This window comes from Canis lupus, chromosome 17 (genome assembly GCF_011100685.1).
Source record: "Canis lupus familiaris isolate Mischka breed German Shepherd chromosome 17, alternate assembly UU_Cfam_GSD_1.0, whole genome shotgun sequence".
In the NCBI taxonomy this organism is placed as follows: Eukaryota; Metazoa; Chordata; class Mammalia; order Carnivora; family Canidae; genus Canis; species Canis lupus.
In genome coordinates this window covers 36,603,662-36,631,153 of record NC_049238.1, presented here as the reverse complement: position 1 = coordinate 36,631,153, position 27,492 = coordinate 36,603,662, and the positions used below count along the sequence as shown (strand labels likewise).

At 42.6% G+C, this 27,492-nt stretch overlaps 1 protein-coding gene across 1 annotated transcript in view; it reads right to left on the bottom strand.

Moving 5' to 3' along the window:
• Positions 1–3,058: 3,058 nt before the first annotated feature.
• Positions 3,059–27,492, bottom strand: part of MERTK (MER proto-oncogene, tyrosine kinase) — a 112,476-nt gene continuing 88,042 nt past the window's right edge. The window contains exons 13-19 of the mRNA XM_038561448.1: positions 26,922–27,002; positions 23,569–23,661; positions 21,998–22,116; positions 14,089–14,198; positions 11,881–12,040; positions 11,085–11,221; positions 3,059–5,472 (exon numbers count right to left, since the gene is read on the bottom strand). Coding sequence (XP_038417376.1) covers positions 4,959–5,472; positions 11,085–11,221; positions 11,881–12,040; positions 14,089–14,198; positions 21,998–22,116; positions 23,569–23,661; positions 26,922–27,002 — 1,214 coding nt within the window. The 3' untranslated portion in view covers positions 3,059–4,958. The remainder of the gene's footprint in view (positions 5,473–11,084; positions 11,222–11,880; positions 12,041–14,088; positions 14,199–21,997; positions 22,117–23,568; positions 23,662–26,921; positions 27,003–27,492) is intronic.

Sequence of the window (27,492 nt, the reverse complement as noted above, 5' to 3'; positions counted from 1 at the left end):
ATTCTGAGGAATATTCTTTTTAAAAGAAAGTATTCATTTGAAGCCCTGTGTTCCCTCCTCTGGACTGTTATTAAAGACAGCAAGGCTGTTCTTTGCAAATCCCAGAGTTCAGAAAAGAGCCTTCTTCTCAGTGAATATTAGTAAATGGATAAACTGATTATAAACTGACTGATAAACAGTCATAGGACTGTTGTTTAAAAACACTGCCTTGTTTAGAATTTATAACTCTGCAGTCTCAATAAATCCACTAATTAATTTAATATTCGTATGTCTTAAGAAGTAGGAAGGGTTAATATAGAGAACAATCAAGTTGCTCTTTCAAATATCTATATATGGAATCTCATTTTAATAGAACACATTGTACATGAAAATATTCTGAAGTGTAGTGTGGTCTTTGGGTTACAGCTTTTAGAAATAATCATTACATTTCTTTAAAAAGTTTTTGTTTGTTTTAAAGATTTTATTTATTTGAAAGAAAGAGAACATGTGGGGTGGACTGGGGAGTTGGAGAGGAACAGAGGGCGAGGGGGAGGATCAGCAGACTCTGCACTGAGCTCGGAGCCAAACATGGGGCTTGATCCCAGGACCCTGAGATCATGACATGAGCTGAAACCAAGAGTCCAATGCTTAAACGAGTGAGCCACCCAGGTGCCCCTCATTATATTTAAATACAATTAATTTAGGTAATTTAGACATGCTTACATTAAAAAGAAGGGCAGTTTTATTTCTGTTCTGGGAGCTTTTTAAGAGAAGGTAAAATCTACATATAGAAACATCATGTAATCAATCCTGAAATGTTCATTAAAGAAAACAAAACTTCCCTTTTTTCCATTTGTCATCCAAGGTAACTAAATGTCTTTAGAGAAGTTAAGTTGCTGTCATAGCTGGTTTATTTTTGGGTCATTTATTTTCCCACTGACTCAGCAGAAGTTCCCACTTGTTTTTGCCATTGACCAGGAGAAGTCAAAAAGGTCTTAACTTTCATGAGTCAGGATTAGTCTGGCCACAGTCAATCTGATTTGCAAGATAAGAAACTGTGGTTTGGCCCGTTTCCTGAGCAGCAACTTCTGCTTGGTCTGGGGTCATGGAGGCAAAGGGAGAGTTTCCCCATCCCTGGACGGCACTTGGACCCATCTCAGGTCCCCGAATCTTGTTGACAAGGCCACTACTGCTTGCCGTCACCCATTTATGGAGATGGATGAGCACTGAGGCTCGTAAGAACCAAACTCCAGGATGAGATGGATAAGAGAGGAACCTCTGGGCATCAGGGCATAGGGAGTGGCCTGCCTCTGAGCCCAAGAGCCATCTGTGTCGAGGGATGATGGCCCAGCTCCTTTCACTCTGCCAACTTCCTCACCTGTGTGTATCCCTGGCAATGATGAAATTCTTTTATTTTTGAGTGAGTTTGTGTTATTTTGGGGGGAGCTAATAACAAATCAGGGAAAGTATTTCTAATATGACAAATGGTGAGTTTGTACTGCATAAAAAATGAAACCAGGAGAAGCTTGTAATCGGGAAAGGCCTCTACTAAGTACAAACAAAACTCTTTCAAAGACCTTGCCTCCTCCCCTTCCTACGGAACCACCCAGGGGGTTGCAGGAGAGGGGATTGCTGTTTTTACTGTACACTTACTGAAACTTGGGCTCCAGGGGAGCTGAGTGACCTGCCCAGACTGCCCAAGGAGTGCTCACAAGACTGGTTCCTGTCCAGCCTTTGCCCTTGGCTGTGTGACCCAGCTCATGAGGCTCTGATCTTCACTTCTCCTTTCTACTTAGGAAAGGAAGGGAAGAAATGGAAGGAGGGAGTGGGGTGGGGTGGGCAAGAAAAACCCTCATGAGGCAGAGGCAGAGCTCGTCCCAACCTGTAGGTCATGAGTATTTCTGGTATTTGTTATTTCTCTTGCCCTCTTGGCCTCCCCAGCCCTGTCCCAGCCGGCTGAAGACAATGACCCAGTTTGTTTGTTTTCTCTTCCCCGTTTTTTGCCCATAAGGGCCACCTTACAAAAGCAATTTGAATTTTTACAAGAGAATTAAAAAGGCTATTTTTCAGTTCATGCTCAGGAGATGGTATGAGTTTCCCAATGATTGGGTCCTCTGAAAGTTAGTTCTTTCAGAACTTCTAAACATTCGAATGTGGCTAAAAAGAACCACCGTGGTTCCAAAGTTCTCAGTGAGGAGATCGGAAGTGTCTGAATAATGACAGTGCAGCTTCATTTACCTCTTGAGAAAAGAAAGCAGGGAAGGGAAGGCGCTGCCCCGGCATTCCATTTAATCAAGAGCCCGGTGCATTATGGTGGGTTGGAGACCAAGTGAGTTTCTCTACTGTGTTGATGTCTCTAGAAAAGCCAGAAGCCTCAGCATGCTTACTTCTCCACGCTCTTCTGTAGCAGAACCGGTCTAGGCTGCTCAGCCCTCTTCAGGCCACATGGCACATACTGAGCCAACTGGGCAGGATTTGGGGGGCTGTGGGCATTCAATGAGCTATTTATTATCTGTTTATACTGTACAGTTAAAGCCAGAAATATAAAGCACAAAGTATATTAATTTAGATATTTCATATTAAATTTATATGAAACTTCTGAATAACAGGTTTTTCAATGCTTTTTTTTTTTTTTTTTAAGATTTTATTTATTTGACAGAGAGCGCACAAGTAGGCAGAGCCGCAGACAGGGAGAGGGAGAAGCAGGTTCCCTGCCAAACAGAGCCTGATGCAGGGCTCGATCCTAGGACCCTGGGATCATGATCTTAGTGGAAGGCTGATGCTTAATGGACCGAGCAATCTAGGTGCCCCAAATAACAGTTTTCCAATTTGCTTATTTATCTTATGGATGTGAACATACTTTTCTATATTGGGTTTTCTTGCTTGAACAAGCTGGTCAGTGCCTGACCAAGAATTTAATGATGAACTATTCACATTCTTGATAGTCTCCATCAATAAGAAACTTTGCACAAGTAGGTGATATAAAATTTTTTATTCACTTTTTTTAAACAACCATTCCAAAATTTCTAACAGTAGAAATTATCTTTATAGGTTCTAACAGCCTTTTTGTTTTTTTGTGTGTGTGTGTTTTTTTTTTTTTTTTTTTTTTTCACTGATAAAATGTTAAAATGTGATGCTGGCATTTTCTACAACAGTGCAGATCCTTTTCAAACCCTCAGAACTTTTTTCACTATTTTAAAAATATTTTTAAAGATTTTATTTATTTATTTGAGAGGGAGAGAGAGTGCACACACATGTGTGTGCAAGACAGCATGAGCAGGTAGAAGGGGCAGAGGGCAAGGGAGAAGCAGGCTCCCCATTGAGCAGGGAGCTTGATGTGGGACTTGATCCCAGGACCCTAGGTTCATGATCTGAGCCGAAGGCAGATGCTTAACCAACGAGCCACCCAGGAGCCCCAGAACTTTCTTGTATGGAGCATTTCACGGTAACAGTGAAGTTGGCTCATGTTGGAGACTGGAGCTTCTAGTTGGCAGCCAGCCAGGACTAGGACCCAGGCTTGGGGGCCTCACCTCTGGGCCCAGTACACACGCTGATCTTCATAAGCTATGGTAGTTTGAGTGAGGCTGCTCGCCAAGTGAGGAGCAAGAGGCCCAAGGGATCAATGCTTACACTGCATCAGTCTACTGCTTTCACCAGCAGAGTAAGTTAGGGTGTCTCTGCCTTAGCCTGCCCATCTGTGAAGTGGAGATAATAGTAGCAGTACCTACCTGCTGGGGTTGTTACTGGGATGAAATGAGTACTGTGCATAGCCACATAGTAAGTATTTCCTATGTGTTTATTAGATAAAATTAAAAGGTCAAGAGGCTCTGGAGCAAACCCCAAATCACACGCAGAGCCAGCCAGAATTAGATTACTTGGTTCTGAAATTCTGGCTGCACCTTTCTCTAGCTGTGGGCTACAGCAGGTTACTCAAAGTCTCCAGCCTCGGTTTCCTGGCCCATACGTGATGATGGCATTAGTACCCATGGTAATGATATACAGATTAAATAGGGCAGTTCAGGGAAAGTGCTTGAAGCATAGCAAGTGCTCAAGAACAATGGCTGTCAAGATGCAGCAGAGCCTGGATGTGAACTCAGAGGTGCTGAGTTGTAAGCAAGGGTGTACCATGCCCACTACCCATGTCTATCTCCTGCAAGTTGTGACTCCCACGCAGAGAAGCACTCCACCTGCCAGACTGTCTTCTACAAGTTATTTTAAATCTATCCACCCAGATCATACTTTTCAATATTTTTTGTTCTTCATCTTTAGATTCTGGAGTGCTTTTTTTCCATATCTCTTCTAGAAAAATGCTAAGATTGGTCAAAACGATTGTATCGAGGGCCAGGCAATAAGGGAATTCATTTGCAAAGGTACAGAGGCTGCTGGTCAGTGACCACTATCTTTCCAAGTAAGTACAACCCATCCTTTCTCCTTCATATTTTATTAGGAAGTCATATCAAAGAATTAATCAGTTATAAAACTTTAAATATTAAATAAATCATTCTTATCAAATAGATGATTCATGTAACATTATCAGATCTTTCATAAGACCAGAAGCAAAGTCAAATATAACATTTCATTTTGCAAATTATTTTTACACTTAATAGTCATGAAAAAAGAAAAGAACTTAAAAAAAATAACACTGACTCTGTGCAAATGTTAACATCAGGGAACAGCTGTAGAGATAAGGCCATTAAAGCTGAAATTTTAGGTCTGCAAGGTAAGCAAGTGAAGTAAGTCACATTTTATTAAAATAGATCTTTGTCTCTTCCCAGCATATACATATATATGTATCTTCTCTTTAAATAAATATATATTATGTATTTTTAATGATGACTTACTTGACAACATTCACCTGGTGCTTTAGGGCCATGGCACTTGACTGGTAAGGAAGACAAGTTCCAAACACATGGAGTGTATAGGGATTCTCCTAAAGCAGAAGAATTTTCTTGAGTTGTGAATGTCTCTTTTGGCTCTCCTCATATGAGGACTTCCGAGTCTTCTGAGGAGTCGTCGGCAAATAGAAGTCCATCTGGTGACGGGCTCCCCAAGGGCAGCGTGCTTGATTGGGACCAGGAGACTCCATTCTTCACAAGTCTGTCCTCTGGTAAAACACAGTTCTTTCCCGTCGTGCCTGTTGCTGGAGCAGCAGAAGCCAGATCTCCCCATTCCTCACTGCCCCCGTTCAGGATGTACCTCTCCTCGTGAGCTCTGTTCTCGTGAACCTCTGCCGTGACCACACTGACGGCAGCGCTGGGAGCACAAGAACCGATGATAGAGTCCACATCGATGTTCATGTCTAGCTGAGCAAGTGCGGGGCCCTCTCCAGGGTCCTCACAGCTCTCGGGAAACTGTGTGTTGATGTAAATGACATCAGCTTTGTCCTGAACTTCAGGCAAACTTTCCAAGAACTTTTCTAGCTGCAGCCTCAACACTGAAAAGGTAGGTCGGTCCAAGGGGTCAGCTCTCCAGCAAGAATGCATGATTTCATACCTACAAGAATAACAGAGGAGTGAGTTATTTTCTGGCCCAGTATCCAGGGTCCTTAGCGCAATCTGTACCTTGTATTCACCTATTCTTGGGTTCTGTCCCATTTTAATCCACAGGAATTTTACTTCTGGGGAATTACTGAGGTTTTCCTTGTGGATAATATTTGTTTAAATTTTATGAATGTCCCACAGGCAGGTGATAGGATTCTCTGGCTCCAGGAATACAGAACATATGTGGCAGTTATATCTAACTTTTTTTTTAAGATTTTATTTATTTATTCATGAGACACACACACACACACACACACACACACACACACACAGGCAGAGACACAGGCAGAGGGAGAAGCAGGCTCCATGCAGGGAGCCCGATGTGGGACTCTATCCTGGGTCTCCAGGATCACGACCTGAGCCGAAGGCAGATGCTCAACCACTGAGCCACCCAGGTGCCCCGTGTGTGTCACTACATTTAATCTCAATAGCTCTATCATTGTTACTTTGCAATATAAATGAGAGTGGACTCAGGGATGTCACAGATGCCATGGCTGTGTGGGCAGTATGTGAACCAGCCTCCGACTGGACAACTCTTACTCCCAGGGGCTCATGACACCCTCTGCTGTGTTCTGTATAGATAACTCTCTCTTCTGGGTAGCTTCTTCATTCCCAGTGTCTAATATAATTAAGAATTACAATGGAGAGACATTTACATGAATGCAATAAAACAAAGAGATGACTGAATTATGAACTACTGGCCAGAGATGGAGAGTAAATTATACTATTCTTTTATTTTGATTCTTTCTTGTTTTGAGAAATTGATATTCACGTCGCTGATAAGAAAACAACCCAAATTTAAATCATCTCACACACGTAGTAGATGCAATTTTATGAATATAAATATGCGATTCCCGTGTTTACATTGAACACGTGATGTAGATACTTTGGCTAACTGTAGCAGCAGGTGGTACTTCACACACATACAGATCTCATCTATGTAGAGATATAATGGTATCTTTTCACTTGTTTACTCTTGCAGTCTCTATGGACACTTGTGCATGCTTCTGGGAGGTGGAGATCTGCAAAGCACTCTGTCTACCAAGGAGCCAGCCAGGAACAGAAGACATTGAGGTAGCAGCAGGGGCATATTCCCTTCTCTGATAATCCTGATTCTCACTTGGACATCAGGCTTCGGAGTGCTTTTTACTCTCCCTGGTTTTACCTTCAACAGATGACCACTTAGACTTGACAAATAGTTTTTGTTTCCATTTTCAAAGTCTTTATGGTATAAATCAATTTGCATGACTTCCTTTTTCTCCCCTACAAAGCCTAGTTTGTTGGTACTCTGAAATGAGCTTTGAGGAATTCTGTCCTTAGAGATACACTCTCCTTTCCATTTCTTCATCAAGGTGCTGTGTTATTTAACTTACTATCAATTTTTCCAGGTCTTAGGAGAAAGCATTTGAATAATCTATTATTTTTTTAGCAAAAAAAAAAAAAAAAAAGTTGAAATATCACTTTGAAACTTTTTTTTTCACTTGCAGTACTTTGTGATGTACTTAAAAATATGAACATGGCTTTTACAGACATGTGAGCATGTGGTTGTCTAAGCTGCTCCCCCAAAGGGTGATGCCATAGTAGCAGGCCAAGGAGAGGAACAAGAAGGCCTTTGCCTGGAGAGTAATGGGGGGCTGTGAGGTTTAGTAATTTCAATTTTATGGGTGAAAAGAAAAAAAAAAAGGTTTGGAAGTTCCTTTGTAAATGGTCATTTTTATTTTTCTGTTGAGATTTTTATTTTTATTTTTATTTTATTTTTTTTTTTTATTTTTTTTTTGTTGAGATTTTTATAAAAGAGATAATCCTATCAGTTGCCACGGGCTGAAGGCAGGGGAGAATGGGGAGTTGTTTCATGGGTATAGATTTTCAGTTTCATGTGATGAAAAGAGTCCTGGAGATGGAGAGTAGTGATGGTTGGACAACAAAGTGAATACACTTAGCACTACTGAACTGTATACTTAAAAATGGTTTTGTTATGTGTATTTTACCACTACTTAACAGAGGAGTTTAAAAAGATGCAATCATACAAATTTACAAAATTTATAAGTGTATGAATTCACCCATATTTGTCAAACACCTGCTTTGTCCCTGGCTCTGAAGATGGCTGGGCACAGTGCTTCAAATCTATTCAGGGAAGTGATGCTTGAAAGGTAGGCATCACATGAGCTGCACATGTCTCTACAGGCTGAGCCAGAGTCTGATCCTCGCTGTGCCACTCAGCCACCAATGACTCCCATCTCCCTCCTGCTCAGGTCCTTGGCTGCCTCAGGTAGAAGTGGAGGGATGGATCAGTAAGTAAAGCAGGGTTTCTGAGAGGGAGAAGGTGGGTGTGACCTGGGGTCCTTAGAGCAGATGAGCAGCAGATACATGAGTCAGGACTGGCTCTTCACCTGCTGTCATTCCAGGCCCTGGGAAGCACAATGAAATAACCTGGGAGGTTGGTGTTGGGGTGGTCAGGTGTGTGAGGCATGAGGGCTGTGCTGTGACAGTGGCCGGTGAGGCTCGGGCAGTGAGAGCCCTTGAGTGTGGGTGGCCACAGCTTCAGGGCCACTGACATGGACAACATTCTGGCAAGTGCCAGCTGCGTGGAGGGCTAATGAGCCTCAGTCATCTGACACTGCTCGATCAGCAGCAGCTCTGTGGAGAAGAAATGCATTCCCATTCACAGATGGGACTACTGAGGGTTGGAAGGAGAGAGACTCCTTGATGTTGCGTGGTCAGTGGCAGCTTCAAGTCTGTCCAACACCACAGCTCCCATTCCTATCCATGACCTCTACCTGCTTCAGTAAGAATCATAATCTCTGACCTTTTCTTTCCATTCACTATCCTATGGCCATCACGAGAAGGATCTGTATAGATAGTAGCTTGCTCCATCAGCATGCCCTAGCACACAGGTACCATTATCTCCATTTCACAGACAACAAAACTAAGAGGGTGATACTTGGCCCCAGGACAAGAGCAAAGCTGTGACCTAAAGCAAGGAGCGCCTAGCACCACCGTCCACATTCTTAACCATTCAGCCAGCTTGCCTGCCACAGGTCAGATCCCAATGGGTTTGGTTTTTGTCCTATGGAAAGATTATGTTTAGGGTATCCCATGAATAGGCTAATTTCAGAAAGATCACTTTGGTTGCCAGCCAAAGGATGTATTAGGAGCCTGGGGGTAAGGAGAATAGTAGGCCCATACTATTCCATGGGAAACAATGATGACCCTGACCAGCTTAGGTATACTGTGATGTCACTGTTTCCATATGTGTGCCATTGTGCCACTGTTTCCACATACGTGATGAGGAAGTGGAAGCAGATGGCCCAGGCCCCGTCCAGCCCTGGGCTTTCATGGTTTGAAGGCATTAGGGGTAGGAATGGAGGGGAGGGGGCTCTGAAGGACATCTGATGGCTGATAGGACTCAGCAGGATAAAGGAAGAGCACGGTGGCTCCCAGGTGTCACACTGGGAGATGAGGGGAATCAGCAGAGGTGCCATGAACCATAGCGGTCAGCTGGTAGGAGATATTCTGAGGGCTGCAGCCAGGACATCATGAGCTCAGCTAAGGCAATGTCCCACGTAGGAGATAAGGACATCACACAGAGTGGCCTCTTGGGTGATGGGGAGCAGGGCCTGCAGCCTGGTCAGTCACAGGTAGGGGTGATCCTCAGAAGGCAGGCTCGGAGAGCAAGCACAGAGTGTACTCTGCTATTTGCATTGTTATAGTTCTTAGAATTGAGTTTGAAAGGACCAAGGGGCAACTAAACGCAAGAATGAACTCATCTCAACTACAGTTAGACCACAAACACGGAGGGGAAGGTTAGGAGTATCTGTTTCATTTTTTTAGAAAAATGCAGATATGCAAATACAGAGGCCTCTTTGGGAGATTTTGCTCTCTAGCATCCAGATGCCAGAGGGTTCCTGGGAAGAGGGTCTGGCTCACCAGAACCCTTGCAAGCCTGCAACGTGGGGACCATGGACGCATCTGCTTTGCCTGATTTCCCTGACACGCAGAGTCTACGACTCCTTCACCTAAAGTTCTCACCAACTCAGCATTCCCTGTTTGGCTCTATGTGAAATGTTTCAAAACCACCATGTGACACAGCTTAGGCCTTGCTAAGACCCCAGATAATCACTGCAAATACCAACTTCTTCTGAAGCACAAGAGAAGCTAAGAAATAAATGGCAACAAAACTGTTTATTCAATATTATTTGGTTGAAACTGCTCCCTCATTTTCAGAAGCAAACATTTCATTAATGTGGTCTCTTTTAAAACTACCATAAAACCCCAAATCTAATTTAATTATGATTTCATGATATTTCTAAAGGACTTATGTTTTTTTGTGTCTGTTGTCAATGTTATATATTTACAGCCACAACAACCATCACCACCACCCCCGGGCAGGGTGAGGCTCTGATCAATAAAGTTTCCTTGTGGGGACCCCCTGGGCATCTGTGAAAAAAAATAAAAAAATAAAAATAAAAATAAAAATAAAGTTTCCTTCTGCTTGGCTTGGACGGGATCTGGGAGGCCTGCATGCAGACTGACCTGGGCCTTTTCACTTGTGTAGAAGCAGGGCCAGTGTGTGTGTGTGTGTGTGTGTGTGTGTGTGTGTAAGGGTGTCCCATATATGCCTTCTCAACCAGTGCCCCATCGTGGTGTTCCATGACAGTCGTGCAGGCTCACCGTTCTGAAACATTCTTGCTAAATATGGTGAAAATGGCCTCTCTAAGTCCACCACCCCTGTGATGTTGGGAAGAAACTCACCATTAGGAAGGTTCAAATCACCAAGCTAGAGGTAGTGCCCCATGAAATTATTTGCAAAATAATTGTGTTTGGTGTTTGGAGAGATCAATCTATAATAATGCTACCAATGACTGATACATTATGGACATTCCGCAGGCTGAGCATTCCACTCATTCTCTTCTTTAACTTTTTTCTCCAATCCCTCTCTGAAGAATAGATGACTCTACTTGTGTGTGTGCGTGTGTGTGTGTGTGTGTGTGTGTGTGTGTGTGGCTAATAATGAGGCATGGATAGTTCAAGTCAGTTGTGATTGCCCACACACGTGGCTGGTTAGGAGGCAGCAGCCTGCCTCGCTGCAAGTCTCAGGCTTTTTTCTAGACTGCCCACCCTTAAGAGAGAGGGTCTGCTGGGACAGGTGTGCAGTGTGGTCCTGCACACTTGGAGCTGGGGGCTCTCACGCCTGGCTAAGCACACAGTCTCCCAGGGGGAGTTTTAAAATACACATCTAGGCCCACTTTGTACCAACAGAGTCACACAATCTCTGCACAGGGATGAGGAATCAGTTATGTAATCATTCAAGTCCCTCATGTAGGATAAAGCCTACCTATTTGTCTATAGGACAGATCTCTCAGAGGTGCTTCTAGAACTTGAGAACACATGAAGGCTCACTGGAGATGTGCACACACCATCTGCCACACCAAGAGAGGCTTCTGGCCTGGGACGTCTGCATGCCATCTTCCACATACTGGCTAAGAGTGACCCCTCCCACTGAGCTGAGGCCGTGTGTCCCCAGGTTTGTGCAGAGCACCCAGTGACATGGAGAAGCTCACTCACAGTTCATCCAGGCAGTCCTCGGGCTGCTTCAGCCTGTGGCCATGGAGAAGATAGTCATACATTTCGTGGTTCTGGACCCCAGGGTATGGAGTCATTCCGCGTGTTGCTATTTCCCACATGGTTACGCCAAAGGCCCACTGAGAACAAAGCAACAACAAGTAAGGATGCAAGCCTTTTCAGAAAGCCTGAATGGACTTTTTCATTTAGAAAGGTCATTTCCTTAAAGCCCGATGATGGTGCACAAAGCTGACAATTATGCGTGACACATGCTGCTTTCCCGATGCGGCAATAAGAGGGGTCAGAGAGCCACGCTTCCCTGGTTATACTGAGGCTGTTCCCGGGAATCTGACCAAGGTGGATACAGCCTTCTCTCTGTGTGTCAATGCTCTTTGTAATGCTCCCTTCCCTCCTGCTGTCGAGTGTCTTCTTTTCCCCAATCTCTGCAGCACCTTTTATATAGTGTCTTGGTTACAAAGAGTCATTGGATGAACTCATTAAATTTAATGTGAATGTCTTAGTTGTAGGCAACAAGTCACTATATTGTAGCCCCCCAAAAAAGATGGGGATAAATTAAAGGCCTATGCAAAAAACAGATCTTCTGAATGTCAAGCTACTTTACCAGACTCTAGTGTTCTACCTGAATTAAAGAATCTGGTGATAAATAAAGGGTGTGAACATGCTCCCAATTCTCAGTTTATCAAAGAGTATAATGTCTTGCAATACCAGCTTAAGTCCCTTCTTCCTATGCGCCTTCATCTTTGCAATGTAGGGCTCCGAATCAAAGCTCTGCACATACCACATCACTTTTACTTGTGTAGACTCTGTCCGCAAGACTCTCTATGGCGATCCATTTCACAGGCATCTTAGCAATGCGGCCTTGGCGGTAGTAATCACCACTGTAAATCTTCTTAGAGAGGCCAAAATCCGCAACACAGACAGTCATATCATCTCGTAACCTACAGAGAGCAAGTTCATGTCCTCAGAGACCTTAGAGGCAAAGCCTAAATCACAGGTCTAGATGAGACACAACTAGAAACATTCAGGCTAAGTAATCAAAAAGAGAGACCCCATCAGCCTGTGAGGGTTCTGCTTTGGGACCAATGGCAGATCAAGTGACAGAGCATTATAACCTTTCACTCTGTGGTCTGTGTGGGGACCTAGAGCAGCAAGGGCACCTTTGCAAAGAGAGTGGAGCCTCCTGGAGGGAACAGATGCTGCAAAGGAGGAGAAGAGCAGTGGCCCAAATCTAGGGCCTGCTGATGGACTCATCTAGCACCCAGTAGCCTTCCTGCCTGGTGTCTGGAAGTAGCACTGGCTCCTGCCAGTTTAGGGGAGGTGGAGAAATATAAGCCACAAGAGGGGGACCCTGGACTTCCTGTTAAGATAACCAGGTGGTGCTTGAGGAATGAACTGGAAAATGAAAGGGATACAATTGTAATTATAGCCCAAGCTGTTAAAGCAGGTATCTAGACAAGAAGAAGGAGAAAGGAGGAGAAATGAGTGATCTAGAGGTGGGATGACTGCTTTGTTCCTGTCTGGCTGACCCTGGCTTTTAAAACTGAAAATTCGGGCAGCCCCGGTGGCCCAGCGGTTTAGCGTCGCCTTCAGCCCAGAATGTGATCCTAGAGACCTGGGATCGGGTACCACGTCCAGCTCCCTGCATGGAGCCTGCTTCTCCCTCTGCCTGTGTCTCTGACTCTCTCTCTCTGTGTCTGTCGTGAATAAATAAATAAAATCTTTAAAAAAATAAAATAAAACTTAAAAGTCTCCCCTCTTGGGAAATCCCTCAGTTCCAGGCAGAGTTGATGGTTGGTCACCCTACCTGATGGGAAAAACATGAAGGAAAGGGCAAAGGGAGGTTTTCATGATTCTCCCTCAGTGTTTTTAAAAACGAGGTACAAGTGGTAGGAGGCCTGTGGGGAGCTAGGCAAGGAGTTGGGGGGCAGCCCTATGGTCACATATCCAACCAAGAAAAATGAGTAACAGCAATACATTTAAGGAACACTCTCTCTTCTTGCAAATAATAAACTTAAAATCAAGAACTAGTTATTGTTTTTAAAGATGTACTGCTGATAATGGTCCTGCTGGAGCGGGTGGGGGGGCCTTGAGTTCAGACTTTTTGTAGAAGTCCTTGTTTCTCTGCTACAAAAGGAAAGCTTCTGTGCAGTTTTTCTTTTTTCTTTTCTCCGTTCTTTTCTTTCTTTCTTTCTTTCTTTCTTTCTCTTCTTGCGTGAGTTGCTGAGCTCTCGAGTCGGTTTGGGGGCGGGCGGATTGAGGGAAGATGGGACGGCGCGGCTGGGCGGTAGGTCTCGGTGAGGATGTAGGCGTTAGGGGGGTGGATGGGGCATGCCTCCTTCCGTCAGTCAGGACGTCCTTCTCCTGTAAGGAGTGTCTTCTTCTTCTTTTCTTTCTTTCTTTCTTTCTTGTTCTTTCTTTCTTTCTTTCTTTCTTTCTTTCTTTCCTGAATTTTCTTTATTTTATTATATAAGTAATAAATGTAATTGCACGGTGGCTCAAATCCTAGGATCCCGGGATCATGACTCAAGCTACTGACTGAGCCACACAGGCATCTCTGTGCAGTTTCATACTGCACGCTCATAAGGCAGGATCATGAAGCCAGACAGACAAAACCTTTATGATTTTCCTTACTGTCTCCATGATTAGCTGACTTTCATATAACTCTGGTCCAAAGCTAGTCGATGGCAAAGGGGAAGGATCACAAAGGTCATACCCAGCTCTCTAAGCTGAGAGAGTGAAAATTGAAAAAGAATCATAGGGGAAAGTTTTGGAAGCAACCAGGCTTGTGGAGGCATAAGTTGTGAAAAGACCCAGTCATACAACAGAGCCATAGAAACCCCATCTTCAGAGCCAGTCACATGCTCCCCTCACAAACCTGCCTCTCCTGCATATTCTGACAGCAATAGGCCACCCCCCATTCCTACCTGGCCCCCAAATATTTAACACACTGAGGTCTTAACCCCTCCTAGGTTGGGCCAGGACTCACATGCAATTTCGAGCAGCTAAATCTCGATGAAGAAAATTCCTGTTGCTCAGATACTCCATTCCCTGGGCAATGTCCACCATGAACTTCAGTAGTATCTGCACAGGAATATGCTGGGGAGGAGAAGGAGAAACAAGAAGACAAAATATTTTTTAGAAGTTAAACTTGGAGAGTTATTTCCATCTGAGGGGAGAAACAGTGCTTTTGTTTTGTTCTGGAGTTTTTGTTTTTTTCTTTTTGTATCTGTGTGTTTGTATTTCTTAAAAGTTGGGCCCTAAAATAAGGAAACAAACCTTTCATTTCCATATCACTCATCTCACAAATAAGTTTTTAGAAAAGGAATAAAAAAAAGACATAAAACTTCTTGGCAAATTTCATATCCTCCCTGTCTTTAAAAATATTGATGGTGAATAAACATTCTTTTTTCCAAGTTATGAGGTCAAATGGCATCCTCTGTGTCCTTCAGAGTGGCAGCAGGACAGAGCACCTGTGCCAGGCAAAGAAGGGAAAAGAGGAGCGGTCTGCCCTCAGTGGGGAGGGCAGAAAGCCCACTCAGCCCACTCCAAGTATGCATGCATATGCAATAATCTTACTTTGAAAATGCTTGCAAAGATACTTTTCTTTCAGACAGAAATTAGGACAGTCTTGCCCCTTATCACAGGACCAAAGGACCACAAGGAAGTATTCAGGAATTTTCATTTTTGTTTCTCTAGAGCCCTCCTGTAAGGGTCAACAGCCTATGCTGTAAAAATCAGACCAGATGGCTATGTTAGAGAACCTGCCCTCGTGGAACTGAAGATGAGGCTGATGACTGATGAAGAACTCTGTGTTGTAACTAAACATTTTAGCACAAGAAGGGCCCTGAGGAAAAGGGTTTACCACAAGTTTCTGTCAGTCATGAGCGAGTGCATCCATGACAAATTTTCCCCAAGGCATTAGATTTGTCATGGCTTATTCTTTATGGAACATGAGTTTTCCAAAGTGGTATTCATGAAGACACTGAATTTTTCATGATCTGTATTTCCCAGCTAAGATATGTGTTCATTAGACACTGTCTGTATAACAAAACACTTTAATTATCCTTTACCTTTACATACTGGAGTTGTTAAAAGACAAGTAAACAAAAAAATGTAAATAAATCATGCAGGAAATTTTTATGCCTCTGTTTTGTATATTTGAGGCATTTGATTTTCTAGGTGATAGTTTCCAGGAAAGGATTTGGGTTCTAAGGAATACAAAATTCTGCTGACATTGTGAAGGTGTAGTGCATTTTAGGTACTATTCATTTGTGTTATTTTTTCCTAGAACATTTATGTTATTCTTGCAGACTGTGACCAAAAGTAATTTAAAAGATAACTATGTGGTAAGAACTAAGAAATGAATTCAACAAGGTTACAGGATACAAGATTGAGATACAAAGATTAATTGTATTTCTATACACTAGCAATGTTCAATCCAAAAATAAAATTAAGGAAATAATTTCATATAGAAAGAATTAAAAATAAAACACTTAGGAATAAATTTAACAGGAGAAGTGCAAAACTGATACTCTGACAATCATGAAACACTGAAATTAAAGTAGATCTAAATAAATGGAAAGACATCTTGTGTTCATGGATCAGAAGACGTAATATTGTTGTGATAGCAAAATTCCTCACATTGATCTACAAATTTAACATAGGCCCTATCAGGAACCCAGCTGGCTTCTTTGTAGAAAATTGACAAGCTGATCCTAAAATTCATATGAAAATTCAAGAACTCAGAATATCCAGAGCAAGCCTGAATGAGATGACTAAAGTTGGAAGCCTCACATTTACTAATTTCAAAATTTACTAGGAAAGCAACTATAAACAAGGTAATATGGTACTAGCACGAGGATACTAACACACACATCAATGAAACAAAATTGAGAGTCTAGAAATAAACCCATAAATATATGGTCAAATGTCTTTGAACACAGTGCCAAGATCATCCAGTGGGGGAAAGAATGAGACAGGTGAGTGGGATATGCAAGAGAATGAAACTGGACCCCAGGGCAACCCTGGTGGCTTAGTGGTTTAGTGCTGCTTGCAGCCCAGGGTGTGATCCTGGAGACCCGGGATCGAGTCCCGCGTCAGGCTCCCTGCGTGGAGCCTGCTTCTCCCTCTGCCTGTGTCTCTGCCTCTCTCTCTGTCTCTATGAATAAATAACTAAAATCTTAAAAAAAAAAAAAAAAAAGAAACTGGACCCCAACCTGAGATCATATACAAAATTAACTCAAAATGGATCAAAGACCTAATGTAAGAGCTCAAGTATAAAATTCTTAGAATTATTCATAAAATCCAAAAAGTGGAAACAACCTGAAATTCCATCAACAGAGCTATAGATAAATGTAATATAATATATCTATACAATGGAGTATTATTTGGTTTTAAAAAGGAATGAAGGGATCCCTGGGTGGCGCAGCAGGTTTAGCGCCTGCCTTTGGCCCAGGGCGTGATCCTGGAGACCCGGGATCGAATCCCACGTCAGGCTCCCTGCATGGAGCCTGCTTCTCCTTCTGCCTGTGTCTCTGCCTCTCTCTCTCTCTGTGTGACTATCATGAATAAATAAATAAAATCTTAAAAAAAAAAAAAGGAATGAAGTATTGGTAGAAGCTACAATGTGGATGAACCTCGAAACACGCTCAGTGAGAAGCCAGATACAAAAGACCACAAATTATGATCCCACTGATCTGAAATATCTCCAAATAGGTAACTAGAGAAACGGAAAGCAGGTTGCTTAAACTGAGGGTTGCTGGAGGGGAGGAGGTTGGGGGGATGGGATAACTGGGTGATGGGCATTAAGGAGGGCACATGAAGTGATGAGTGTTGGATGTTTTATGCAACTAATGAATCACTGAACTTTACCTCTGAAACTAATAATACACTATATGGTAATTAATTGAATTTAAATAAAAATAAAAAATGCCAAAAAATTAAATTAAAAAAAAAAGAAAGCAGGTTGCTTATAGTTGGGAACAAGGCAGGGAGGAGAGATTGGGAAGTGATTGCTAGAGGGTATGGGACTTTTTGTTAGGTGATGAAAATATAATTTACTGTGGTGATGGGTGCAAAACTCTGAGCATAGTAAACACCACTGAGTTGTACAGTTTAAACAGCAGAACTGTATGGTATTTGAATTACATCTCAGTAAAGATGCTATGAAAAAAAGAATTACTGTTCCAGAAAAAGAGAAAGAGAGAGAAGAGGAAAGAGAGAAGACAGGCTTTTCTCTTTTTGGCTGGTGGGTGAAGATGTCATGCCTGGAGGAGGTGCCACTGTCAGGACATGTGAAGGGGCAGCTGTAGCTGAAAAAGCACAATGGTGGAACAGTTGTGGACATGTGATGATTCTCTTGAGGGCACAACTTTCCTACCTCTGGCCTTCACCATGTGAGATCCTCCTGCTTCCTGCTAGCATGGCCTGAGACTATGTCTCAGTTATGTAAATGTGCTTCCCCAGCAGGGTCTGAATGCTGGGCCCAGGGTACCACTCCGTCTTCCATGGGAATAGCACTTCTGGAGGTGTGCAGGGCAGACAGGAAGATGACAGGACAGGACCCCGGTTTTCATGGGGTGGACACACCAAAGGGAAGCAGGCTGTAATAACATATGCATCAAGCAGAGAGGTAAGAGTAACCTGCTCCAGAACCTCAGCAAAGAAATTAATTCTCATGGAAAAAAATATTTTTAAAGATTTTATTTATTTGAGAGAGCGAGAATGTGAGCTGGAGGGAGAGACAGAGGGAGAAAGGATCTGAAGCAGACTCTGTGCTGAGTGCAGAGATCGATGTGGGGCTCTATCTCACAACCATGAGATCATGACCTGAACTGAAGCCAAGAATTGGCTGCTTAACCAACTGAACCACCCAGGTGCCCCTGGAAAAATTTTAAAAATATTCTACGCTGTCATTGTGGCTGTCCTCAAAAGAGGGGTAGGGATAATACGGCAAATTAAAAGAAGCACACAGCCAAAATCAGAATGAGCAAAGACCTAGTGATCTGAGAGCACACATGTGTTTTAGGAAAAGGAGGTTGAGGGATCCCTGGGTGGCGCAGCGGTTTGGCGCCTGCCTTTGGCCCAGGGCGCGATCTTGGAGACCCAGGATCGAATCCCACGTCGGGCTCCCGGGGCATGGAGCCTGCTTCTCCCTCTGCCTGTGTCTCTGCCTCTCTCTCTCTGTGACTATCATAAATAAATAAATAAATAATTTAAAAAAATAAAATAAAAGGAAAAGGAGGTTAAAAAAAGGAAAAGGAGGTTGTCTCATGCAAAAGCAAAGTGGCAGAGAGAATGGGGTGATAAAGCAGGAAAGATAAGTTGGGGTCACCTTTTGGGTGGCTTTCTTTTGCATGTAATATAAAACCCAACTCATATGCTCCAATGAAGCTATAGTAATCAAGACAAGGTGGTGGGGCAACGAATGGGCACACAGTTTAACAGAACAGAACAGAGAACTCAGAAACAGACTCACACTTACATAGGCAATTCACTTCTGACAAAGATGCGAAAGCAATTCAGTGGATTAATGATAGTCTTTTCACAAATTATATTGGTCATTCAGATGCAAAAAAAAGCAAACCTTAAACTAAATTTCACACCTTATATAAAAATTCATTCAAAATGTATCACAGATTTACATGTAACATGTGAAATCACAAAATTTTTAGAAGATAACATAGGAGAAAATTTTTTTATCTGGGTTTAGGCAAAGAGTTCTTAGACATGACCATGAAAACACGATCCACGAAAGAAAAAACTGATGAACTGCACTTAGCAAAAGTTAAGTATTTTTACTCATGTTATGAGAGTACAAAGACAAAAAAAAAAAAAAAGAAAGAAAGAAAGAGAGAAAGAAAGAAAGAAAGAAAACACAAAACAAGCTATGAACTAGGAGAAAAATCTTTGCAAATTGCATATCCGACAGAGGTATTATAACTGAAATTTTTTTTTTTTTTTTGAGATGGAGAGAGAGAAAAGAGGCAGAGACACAGACACAGGCAGAGGGAGAAGCAGGCTCCATGCAGGGAACCCGATGTGGGACTCGATCCCAGTTCTCCAGGATCAGGCCCTGGGCTGAAGGCGGTGCTAAACCGCTGAGCCACCCAGGCTGCCCCTATAACTGAAATACTTAAAGAGCTCTTAAAGCTCAACAGTAAGAAAAACAACCCAATTAAAAAAAGAATTTAATATATACTCACCAAGGAGGATATAAAGATGGCAAATAAACACAAAACAAATTGCCTGACATCATTAATCATTAGAGAAACATAAATAAAAGCCATGATGAGGTATCACTACCGACCTATCACAGCAGCTAATAACCAAATCAAACCAAACCAAAAAACTACTGATTATATCAAGTGCTAACAAGAATGCAGAGCAAATGAATCTCTCATACACTGCTGGTGGGAATGTACAATACAATAGTATAGCCACTCTGGAAGATAGTTTAGAAGTGTCTTATAAAATTAAACATACACTTTCCAAATGACCTAGTATCCCACTTCTCGGTTTTTACACTAGAAAAATAAGTTATGTTCACTCAAAAACCTGTACATGATTTTTTATAACAGCTTCATTCATCCTTGCCAAAAACTGGAAACAACCCATGTGTCCCTCAACAGATGAATGGATAAGGAAACTGGTACACCTCCACACAATAGAAGATACATAGCAATCAAACAAGGAATGAACTATTGATACAGACAACAACTTAAATGGATCTCAAAGGCATAATGCTTAGTAAAGGGAGCCAAAAAGTCACAAGCTATATGAATCCATTCATATAACATTCTTAAAAACACAAAATTATAGTAATGGAGAACAGGTCAGTGGTCACCTGGAGTTAGCCATGGGGACAAGGCATGACTACAAAGGGGTAGCAGGAGGAGGTGTTTTTGGGTGATGAAACTGTTCTGTATCCTGACTGTGATGATGTGTTAACATTCATAGAACAGTACATCATAAAGGGAAAAGGGGTCAATAATATTGTATGATAATTTTAAAAAGATTTTTATAAAGATTATAAATGGCCTCTATCTCTTTCACAGGTGATTCAAGAAAAAAGTCCCAATTAAGAAGCTCCTCTATTTATGAAGGGGTCTGAATGAGGAAGGAGAGTTGAACAAGTAAAAACAGATGATTGTTGGCCATCAAACAGCCCTGCACATTTTTATGTTTTACTATAGAATCCACTCCTCTGCAACATGAAATTCCCATCCCTCCAAAAATTATTGGAAAAATCATCAGCATACCAGAGAATTAAATGAGAGTGAAATTGCCCACCAATGTGAAACAAAATCCATTCAAGAGGATGCCATGCCGTGCAGCCATTCACAGACAACTGTCTGGAGGCTGCCCTGCTGGGGAGAGGTGCACATGGGATGGGGCCATCAGAGAAGCTCTGAAGGCAACGGCTCTGCAGCGTGGGGGCCAGTCCTGCTTCCACCATTGCCTGATCTGTGCCTCGGTTTCCTCACCTGAGACTCTATCAGTAAGTACTTTCTCTGGTTGTTGTGCCATTACTGCACTACTGTATGCAAAATACAGGCTGGTGTCCATTAGATGCTTGAGAAATCCTAGCATTGAGGATGGCCTGTAGGTAGATGCATACCTGCTGGGCATCAGCCTGTGAAACACATAGGCATGGAATGAACAGTTGGAATGTAAATGTCTGAAGATGCCAATGATTGTGCTAAGATGTTGGATATTGTGGGATTTTTTTTTTTCTTTTCCAGGCTTCTTACAATATTATCATCTTTCTTTTGGGTGGAAAAAGGGAAGAAACACATTCAGCCATGTTGAGTCCCCCACTTTGGATTAGGCCCTCCACCTCAGTGATTTTATAATAGCTCTGAGATGTGGCTACCATTTCCTAACTCTAGTTAGTAACTGTGTGGGTGGAAGACTTAAAAGAAGTCATGAGGAAGAGAACAAAAATCTGAGCACGAGACCAAGGGGAACTGAAAAAAGAAAGATCACTTATGTCTTCCTTGGAAGAACCAAACAAATAGAAGAAAAAGGAAAGGAAAGCAAAAACATAACCTTACACATCCATAACGCACAGGGTCAGCAGGAGATAGGAAAGAAGGTTCCAGAATAGGTTTACCCTAAATTTGGTCTCAAGCTTTTGTTTTTGTTTTCAAGTGCCTTGCCAAATACAATATATGGCTGTTCCTGCAAATTTGCCTGTCTCTTGGGATAAGGACTTGCTCCCTTAAGTCCCACAGTCACCATTCTTGTGGCCCCTGGTTGGTCACCTGAGTGGGACCTGTGGCCAAATGTCGGTGGGCATGGTGCTTTAGCCTAAGCTCCTGCTTCTGTTGGGTTTCCCTGTGCTGTAGGACTCAGGCAGCGTTTGCCCTGTGGGGCCACCACCCTTCTTAGGGGCACTGTTGAAAGAAAGCATGCCGGCCCCCCAATTCACATGCTTTCTGATCCTGAGGACAGAAGGGCTCTTGATAAATGGAAAGGTGGATGAAATACATTCATGCTCAGTGTCCAGAAAAACAGCTCAGTGCAACTTCCCTCTGGGAATGAAACGGATCCTGCTTCTAGTGATTTCAGAGTGAATGAGCTGGAAAGAGGAGACTTCAAAAGAAAGAGGCCACTCTGTTTGCATGTGGGCCCTGTCCCCTGCCCTCATTGCCATGAGGCTTGAGCCATGAGATTGTGCACCCAGCTGCCCAGCCAGCTTCTTCCTCCCTATGAGAAGGGCCTGCTGTGAGGACAGATACCACATTTCAGTCCCCAGGGTGCACAATGAGCATTGAACAAAGGCCACATCCTCTCCCTCCCTCCTTTATTTTCAAGGTTAGAGGCTGATATTTCCCAGGCCCTGTCACGGCAGCCCAAGGCCCAGTTCAGAGGCAATACGACGGGGTAATTACCTTGGGTCCTGTGTCTAGTCGGGAATAGAGTAAGTAGGTATGCAGATCCCCATACTTCATGAAGGGTAAAATCACCATGGGCTTTGGGATGCCTTGAGAGCTCATTTCTATACACACACCTGAAATTAAAACCAGAGAAAGTTACAAAGAGCCCTTGTTACCAGTAACCAGAAAAGCACTGCAGGAGCACTGGCCAAATTGAAACCATGTGCTCTTGAGGTAATAGTTAAAAAAATAAATAAACATGGGGCGCCTGGGTGGCTCAGTTGGTTATAAGTTTGACTCTTGATCTTGGCTCAGGTCTTGATCTCAGGGTCATGAGTTCAAGTCCTGTCTTAGGCTCCATGCTGGGCACGGAGTCTACTTAAAAAAAATAATAAGGAGAGAAAGAAAAGAAATATCCGTAACTCACACAAACTGAGTATTAGAATATGGAACACATGCTCGGTCCACTTCTTGATATTTTTTTCTTTCAGATTAGTGCCAATCTTTGCATGAGAGTTCTCAAACATTAATCTGTAACAAATGTGGCCATCTTTTGTTACACTGAGCCTAAGTGAGGGGTAGTGACTACAATAAAATTCAAGAGCAAACTAGTTCTGTGGGATAGGTAAAATTCACATCTCTAATTTTTTTTCTATGTCTCTAAATTTTAAATTATACACGGGAAACACCATTTATCATGGAAACCTAGTACGGGGGCCTGTCACCTAATGTCAGGCTTGCAAAGCTCTTGCACATCACGGCCCATTAATCGCAAAGCATGATGGTTCTCAGAGTACGGGAAACCTAGTACGGGGGCCTGTCACCTAATGTCAGGCTTGCAAAGCTCTTGCACATCACGGCCCATTAATCGCAAAGCATGATGGTTCTCAGAGTCTGCAAAAATCAATACCTACATAGGAGTAACAGTGGTTTCCTTGAAATTATATTGTATCCAAGCATTATTTTTCACATCTCCCTGCAGCTTTGACCATAATAAAACTTTGAAAGTTCCCCAAAGAATTTAGAATTTTTAGGTTGCTCTTCTGTCTTGGCATAGTGAACTCACACAGCAATCTGATAGCTACAGGGCCACAAAACTAAATTCTATTAAACCATGTCCCATGAAACCAGCAGTATAGGTCCTAGGAAATCGGTACTTGAAAATATATTAATAAATTGTTTCTCAGAGATGATCTATGGAATTTGTCTACTTTGACAGCTTTATCGCACTGGTATTTGATTCATGGATAACCTTAAATCAATAAAAATTGTAACATAATTTAGCATAAGCTTTTGTCTTGGCTTGGAGTAACATGGGGGCCCTGTTTTACCCCATAGTCACCTAGAATTCTGTGGATGCTAAGTGTTCTTGAGCCCTTGGAGTGTCCAGATAATGCAAGCCTATTTCTACCGTCAGCCTCAGAAAATATAACTGTAGTAAGTCTTTGGGGTAAAAAACTCAATATTATCAATTCCTGTGGGTTATACAAAGTATAACCTTATCTGCCCCAGAGACTCTTCCTTTGGTACGGAGTGGATTAGCCAGACCCCGCTATCCCCCCAATCCCACACTTCTCTGAAGTTACCTAGGAGTCGGATGACATTTGGGTGGTTGAAGTCTTTCATGCACGCTGCCTCACTGAGAAACTCCTCAATCTCTCGCTGAGAAAAGTTGTCCACTAAAAGAAAAGATGGAAAATGGTAGGCACCAATAATTTACTCAGTGAAAGGGAAAGGTAAGGGCAATTTTGTTCTCTAAAAGTAAAATCAGGAAAAGGCAAAACTACAGCAACAGGAAACAGACAAGTGGGCGGGGAGGAATGGACAGGTGGCACACAGATGTTAGGGCAGTGGAACTTCTGTATGATACTGTGATGGTGCATATAGGCTGCTGTACTTGTCAAAACCTATAGAAGGTTCAGTACACGGTGAATGTTAAATGTAATTTATAGACTTCAGTTAATAATGTATCACATAGGTACATCATTTGGAAAAAATCCACCACACTGAGGTACCTGGGTGGCTCAGTGGTTGAGCATCTCCCTTTGACTCAGGTTGTGATCCCAGGGTTCTGGGATGGAGTCTCACAACAGGCTCCCTGCAGGGAGCCTGCTTCTCCCTCTGCCTATATCACTGCCTCTCTCTGTCTCTCATGAATAAATAAATAAAATCTTTAAAATAAAAATCCACCACACTGATGAAAGACTTTAAAGATAGTGAAGACTGTGAAGAGAAAGGGTGGAGCTCTGTATTTTCTGCCCAATTTTTCTATAAGCCTAAAACTCCACTAAAAATTAAAGTATAATAGTTAAAAAAAAAACAAAAAAAACCCCTGAGAGTCAAATGCAACTGATCTGTTGCAATTATTTTTGCCTCAAAAAAGGGAAAGAACACATGCTTTTTCTCTATCTTGCAAGGCTGGTTGCTCAATCATGCCTTGTGAACTGGACAGACTTTCCCAACTTCCACACCATACCATTTTGGGGATTAAGCCAACTTGAGAGAGATACCTAAAATCCTGTATTATGTTAAGTGATGTAAACCACATGAGGTAAGTACTGTGTGGTTCCACTTTTCTGAGGGACTTAGGGTAGTTAAATTCACAGAGACAGAAAGGAGGATGGTGGTAGCCAGGGGCAAGCAGGGGCAGGGGAGATGGGAAGTTGTTGAATGCATCTGGAGTTTCAGTTTTGCAAGATGAAAAAAGTTCTGGAGGTGGATGGTGGTGATGGTTGCACAACAAGGTGAATGTCCTTAATGCCACTGGACTGTACTCTTAAAAATGGTTAGGATGGTACATTTTATATGTATTTTCCTACAATTAAAAACAAAGAAAAACAAACATAAAGCCAGGCATGCCTTAGGGAATTTGCTTTAACCTAGTAAGTTTTCACTGAAATCACGGTGAGTGCATCTAGCAGTGTCCATATATTCTGTGGGCTTTGTATACATTCACCTTTCTATTAAAACAAATTTAAGAAAAAGGAAAAAGAAAAACAATTATATAGACCTGCAAAATGGCCTGCTACCTTTGTCCTCACCTATTATTTTTGCTAAGACAACTAGGTGTGTGGAAACTGCCTGCAAACTCCTCCCATCCTCTGCACTCCTTCCCCCACCTCTCCCCAAGTGACCAACATGCCAGGCAAATGTGCACCAGCCAGGGATGCAGAGGCCAGAGACAACTCTTTCAATCTTTGATAATGAGCACAGATGCAATTCATATGCAAGTTATTCTAATTCAGTCAAAGAAGAGCATAGCCAAAGCCAGAGAGGAAACAGATTTCAGGCCTAGCCCCCTTACAAGGCTCCCTAAACCTTCCACTCAGTAATTGGGGACAATGGAAGGAGACTGTATATGGACCAGATTCAAATAAAATAATGCAAGGGGCAGGAACGACGCTGGATGTAGCTCAGCACCCGGACTTGGCTCTGTACCAGCTTCAGCTCCGGTGACTAACTGCAGGTGTCTTGGTTTCCAGGGAATAATACTTGAATCTACTTCCTAGTCGCACTGATTTCCTCTTCCTGTTTTCCTGATGAAATATAGGAATGACTATTATGTCCTTTGGCACGCAGGGAGTATTACATAAGTATTGGCCATTATATAGACATAGAAAGCTTTGGAAAACAGAAGGCACCAGCCCCTCTGACTGGTTGGTTATTAAGATTCCTTTTTGTCACTGAATTAAAATTTCAGCCTCCAGTTCTGTTTAAAAAGTCTCACTACATCCTTGTAATTTAATTTATGTTTCAATGCCCAGGAAATAATGAATTCAAATTTTAGGAAGAAACCAATTTTACTCCTTAATCAGAAATAATATTGGATATATACAGGGGGTAAATGAGGAAGCAATGTTAAAGACATTAACAAATGAAGCACCAAATAATCTCTCTCTATATGAATTGTGAAGATACGTAAAATGCCAAACAATCACGGTCTATTCTGTGGGTGCCCAGCTGGACACCTGAAGAATAAAGCTTACACAGTCCTGCATCCCCAGGCCTTGGAAATGTACTTCCTAGGGAAGAGCATGAGGGCAATTGCTGTCATGTTCCGTCACTGCAGCCTGGTCAATGCATGGTGATAAAAAAGTCCACCACAACCTTCTGCCTTTTAAGCTATTTGACCTCTGAGCCTAGGTCCCTTATCTAGATAGACAACTGCACAGAGTGCCCTAACAAGCATCTGTCTTTGTCAAGACTGTAATTCATTCTCCTTCATACTGTCACCAAAGTGAACTTTCTAGAATGTGATCTGCTTTTATTCCTCACTTGCTTTAGACTCTTACTGGTGCTCTCCTGCTCACGGGATAAAAACAGATTCTTGGTGATGACTTATAAGGCCTGGCTGCAGGCTCTCTTCTCAGCTTGCTTGGAGGTGGCAGCTTGAGATCACTGCTCTTCACATGCCCTTGACCCATCAATATGTCTTCTCTCTTGGAGAAATTTACCTTCCAGGCAGCCCACAGCTTCCTGGGGACTATGCAATCATCCTCAAGTGAGGAAGTGATCCCACCGAGTTGGCCAGATCAGCCAAACCAACCCTGGGGGGGTCAGAGGCTGCCACCGGTTGGCCCTGTCTCAGAAATTCATGCTTTACTTTGGAGTCATTTGCTCTATTAGATGAGAGTGAGGGGAAGAGGGAGAGGGTCCAGAGAGAGAAAGAGAGAGAGAGAGTGAGAGAGAGAGAGAGAGAAAGATACAGTGAGGAAGGTGTGGTATAGATAACAAATATAACTGCCTTGAGTATAAGAATATATGAAGAGCTCCTGATGGTCACTTTCCCTCTGTGACCGTAGTGTTCTGGATGTGGCCCTCTGACACATCAGTGACTGAGATCATGACACAGGAACCCCAGCATTGGTCTTACAGAGTACAAGGTCACTGAAGCAACTGCCCATACCCACTGGAAGGTATTTCATCAGTGATAACTCACACTTCATGGTCTTCACGGCCACTTTCTGAGAGGTCCCATCTTGCTCCTTTAGATTTCCTTCCATCACAGACCCAAACTCTCCTGGAAAGTAAGACATCATCTATATAGATTGTGCGGAATTTTCCCCCACCACAGAAACGCTACAGTTCCCAGCTGCTGTTTTTATGTGGCCTGAGAGTGACCCATACATGGCAGCGGGGCAGAGCCTGCTGGGGCCACCCACATTGGCAAACCAGGAACACAAGCCATGCACTAGCTTCCTGCTTGTCACAAGCTTGGTTGGATCATGCTCGGCTTAGCTTGTCATTTTATTAGGAATTATAGCCAATCCAAGACACTTACAGAGCAACATGGAACATGTTATTGACATTTATAAAGTAGAAATACTATTATCATTCATCCTACCATCAGTTTGACAAATTAAATATGTATCTTTACTTTTGTTCCTATTTAATAATTAGGAAAGGGCCCAAAACAGTAAGCTTAAGAACTAGAGATAATTAGAGTATATAAGAAACCAACCAATAAATCACATGTTTTTCAATGAAGGAAGGGAATTAATATTTTTTAA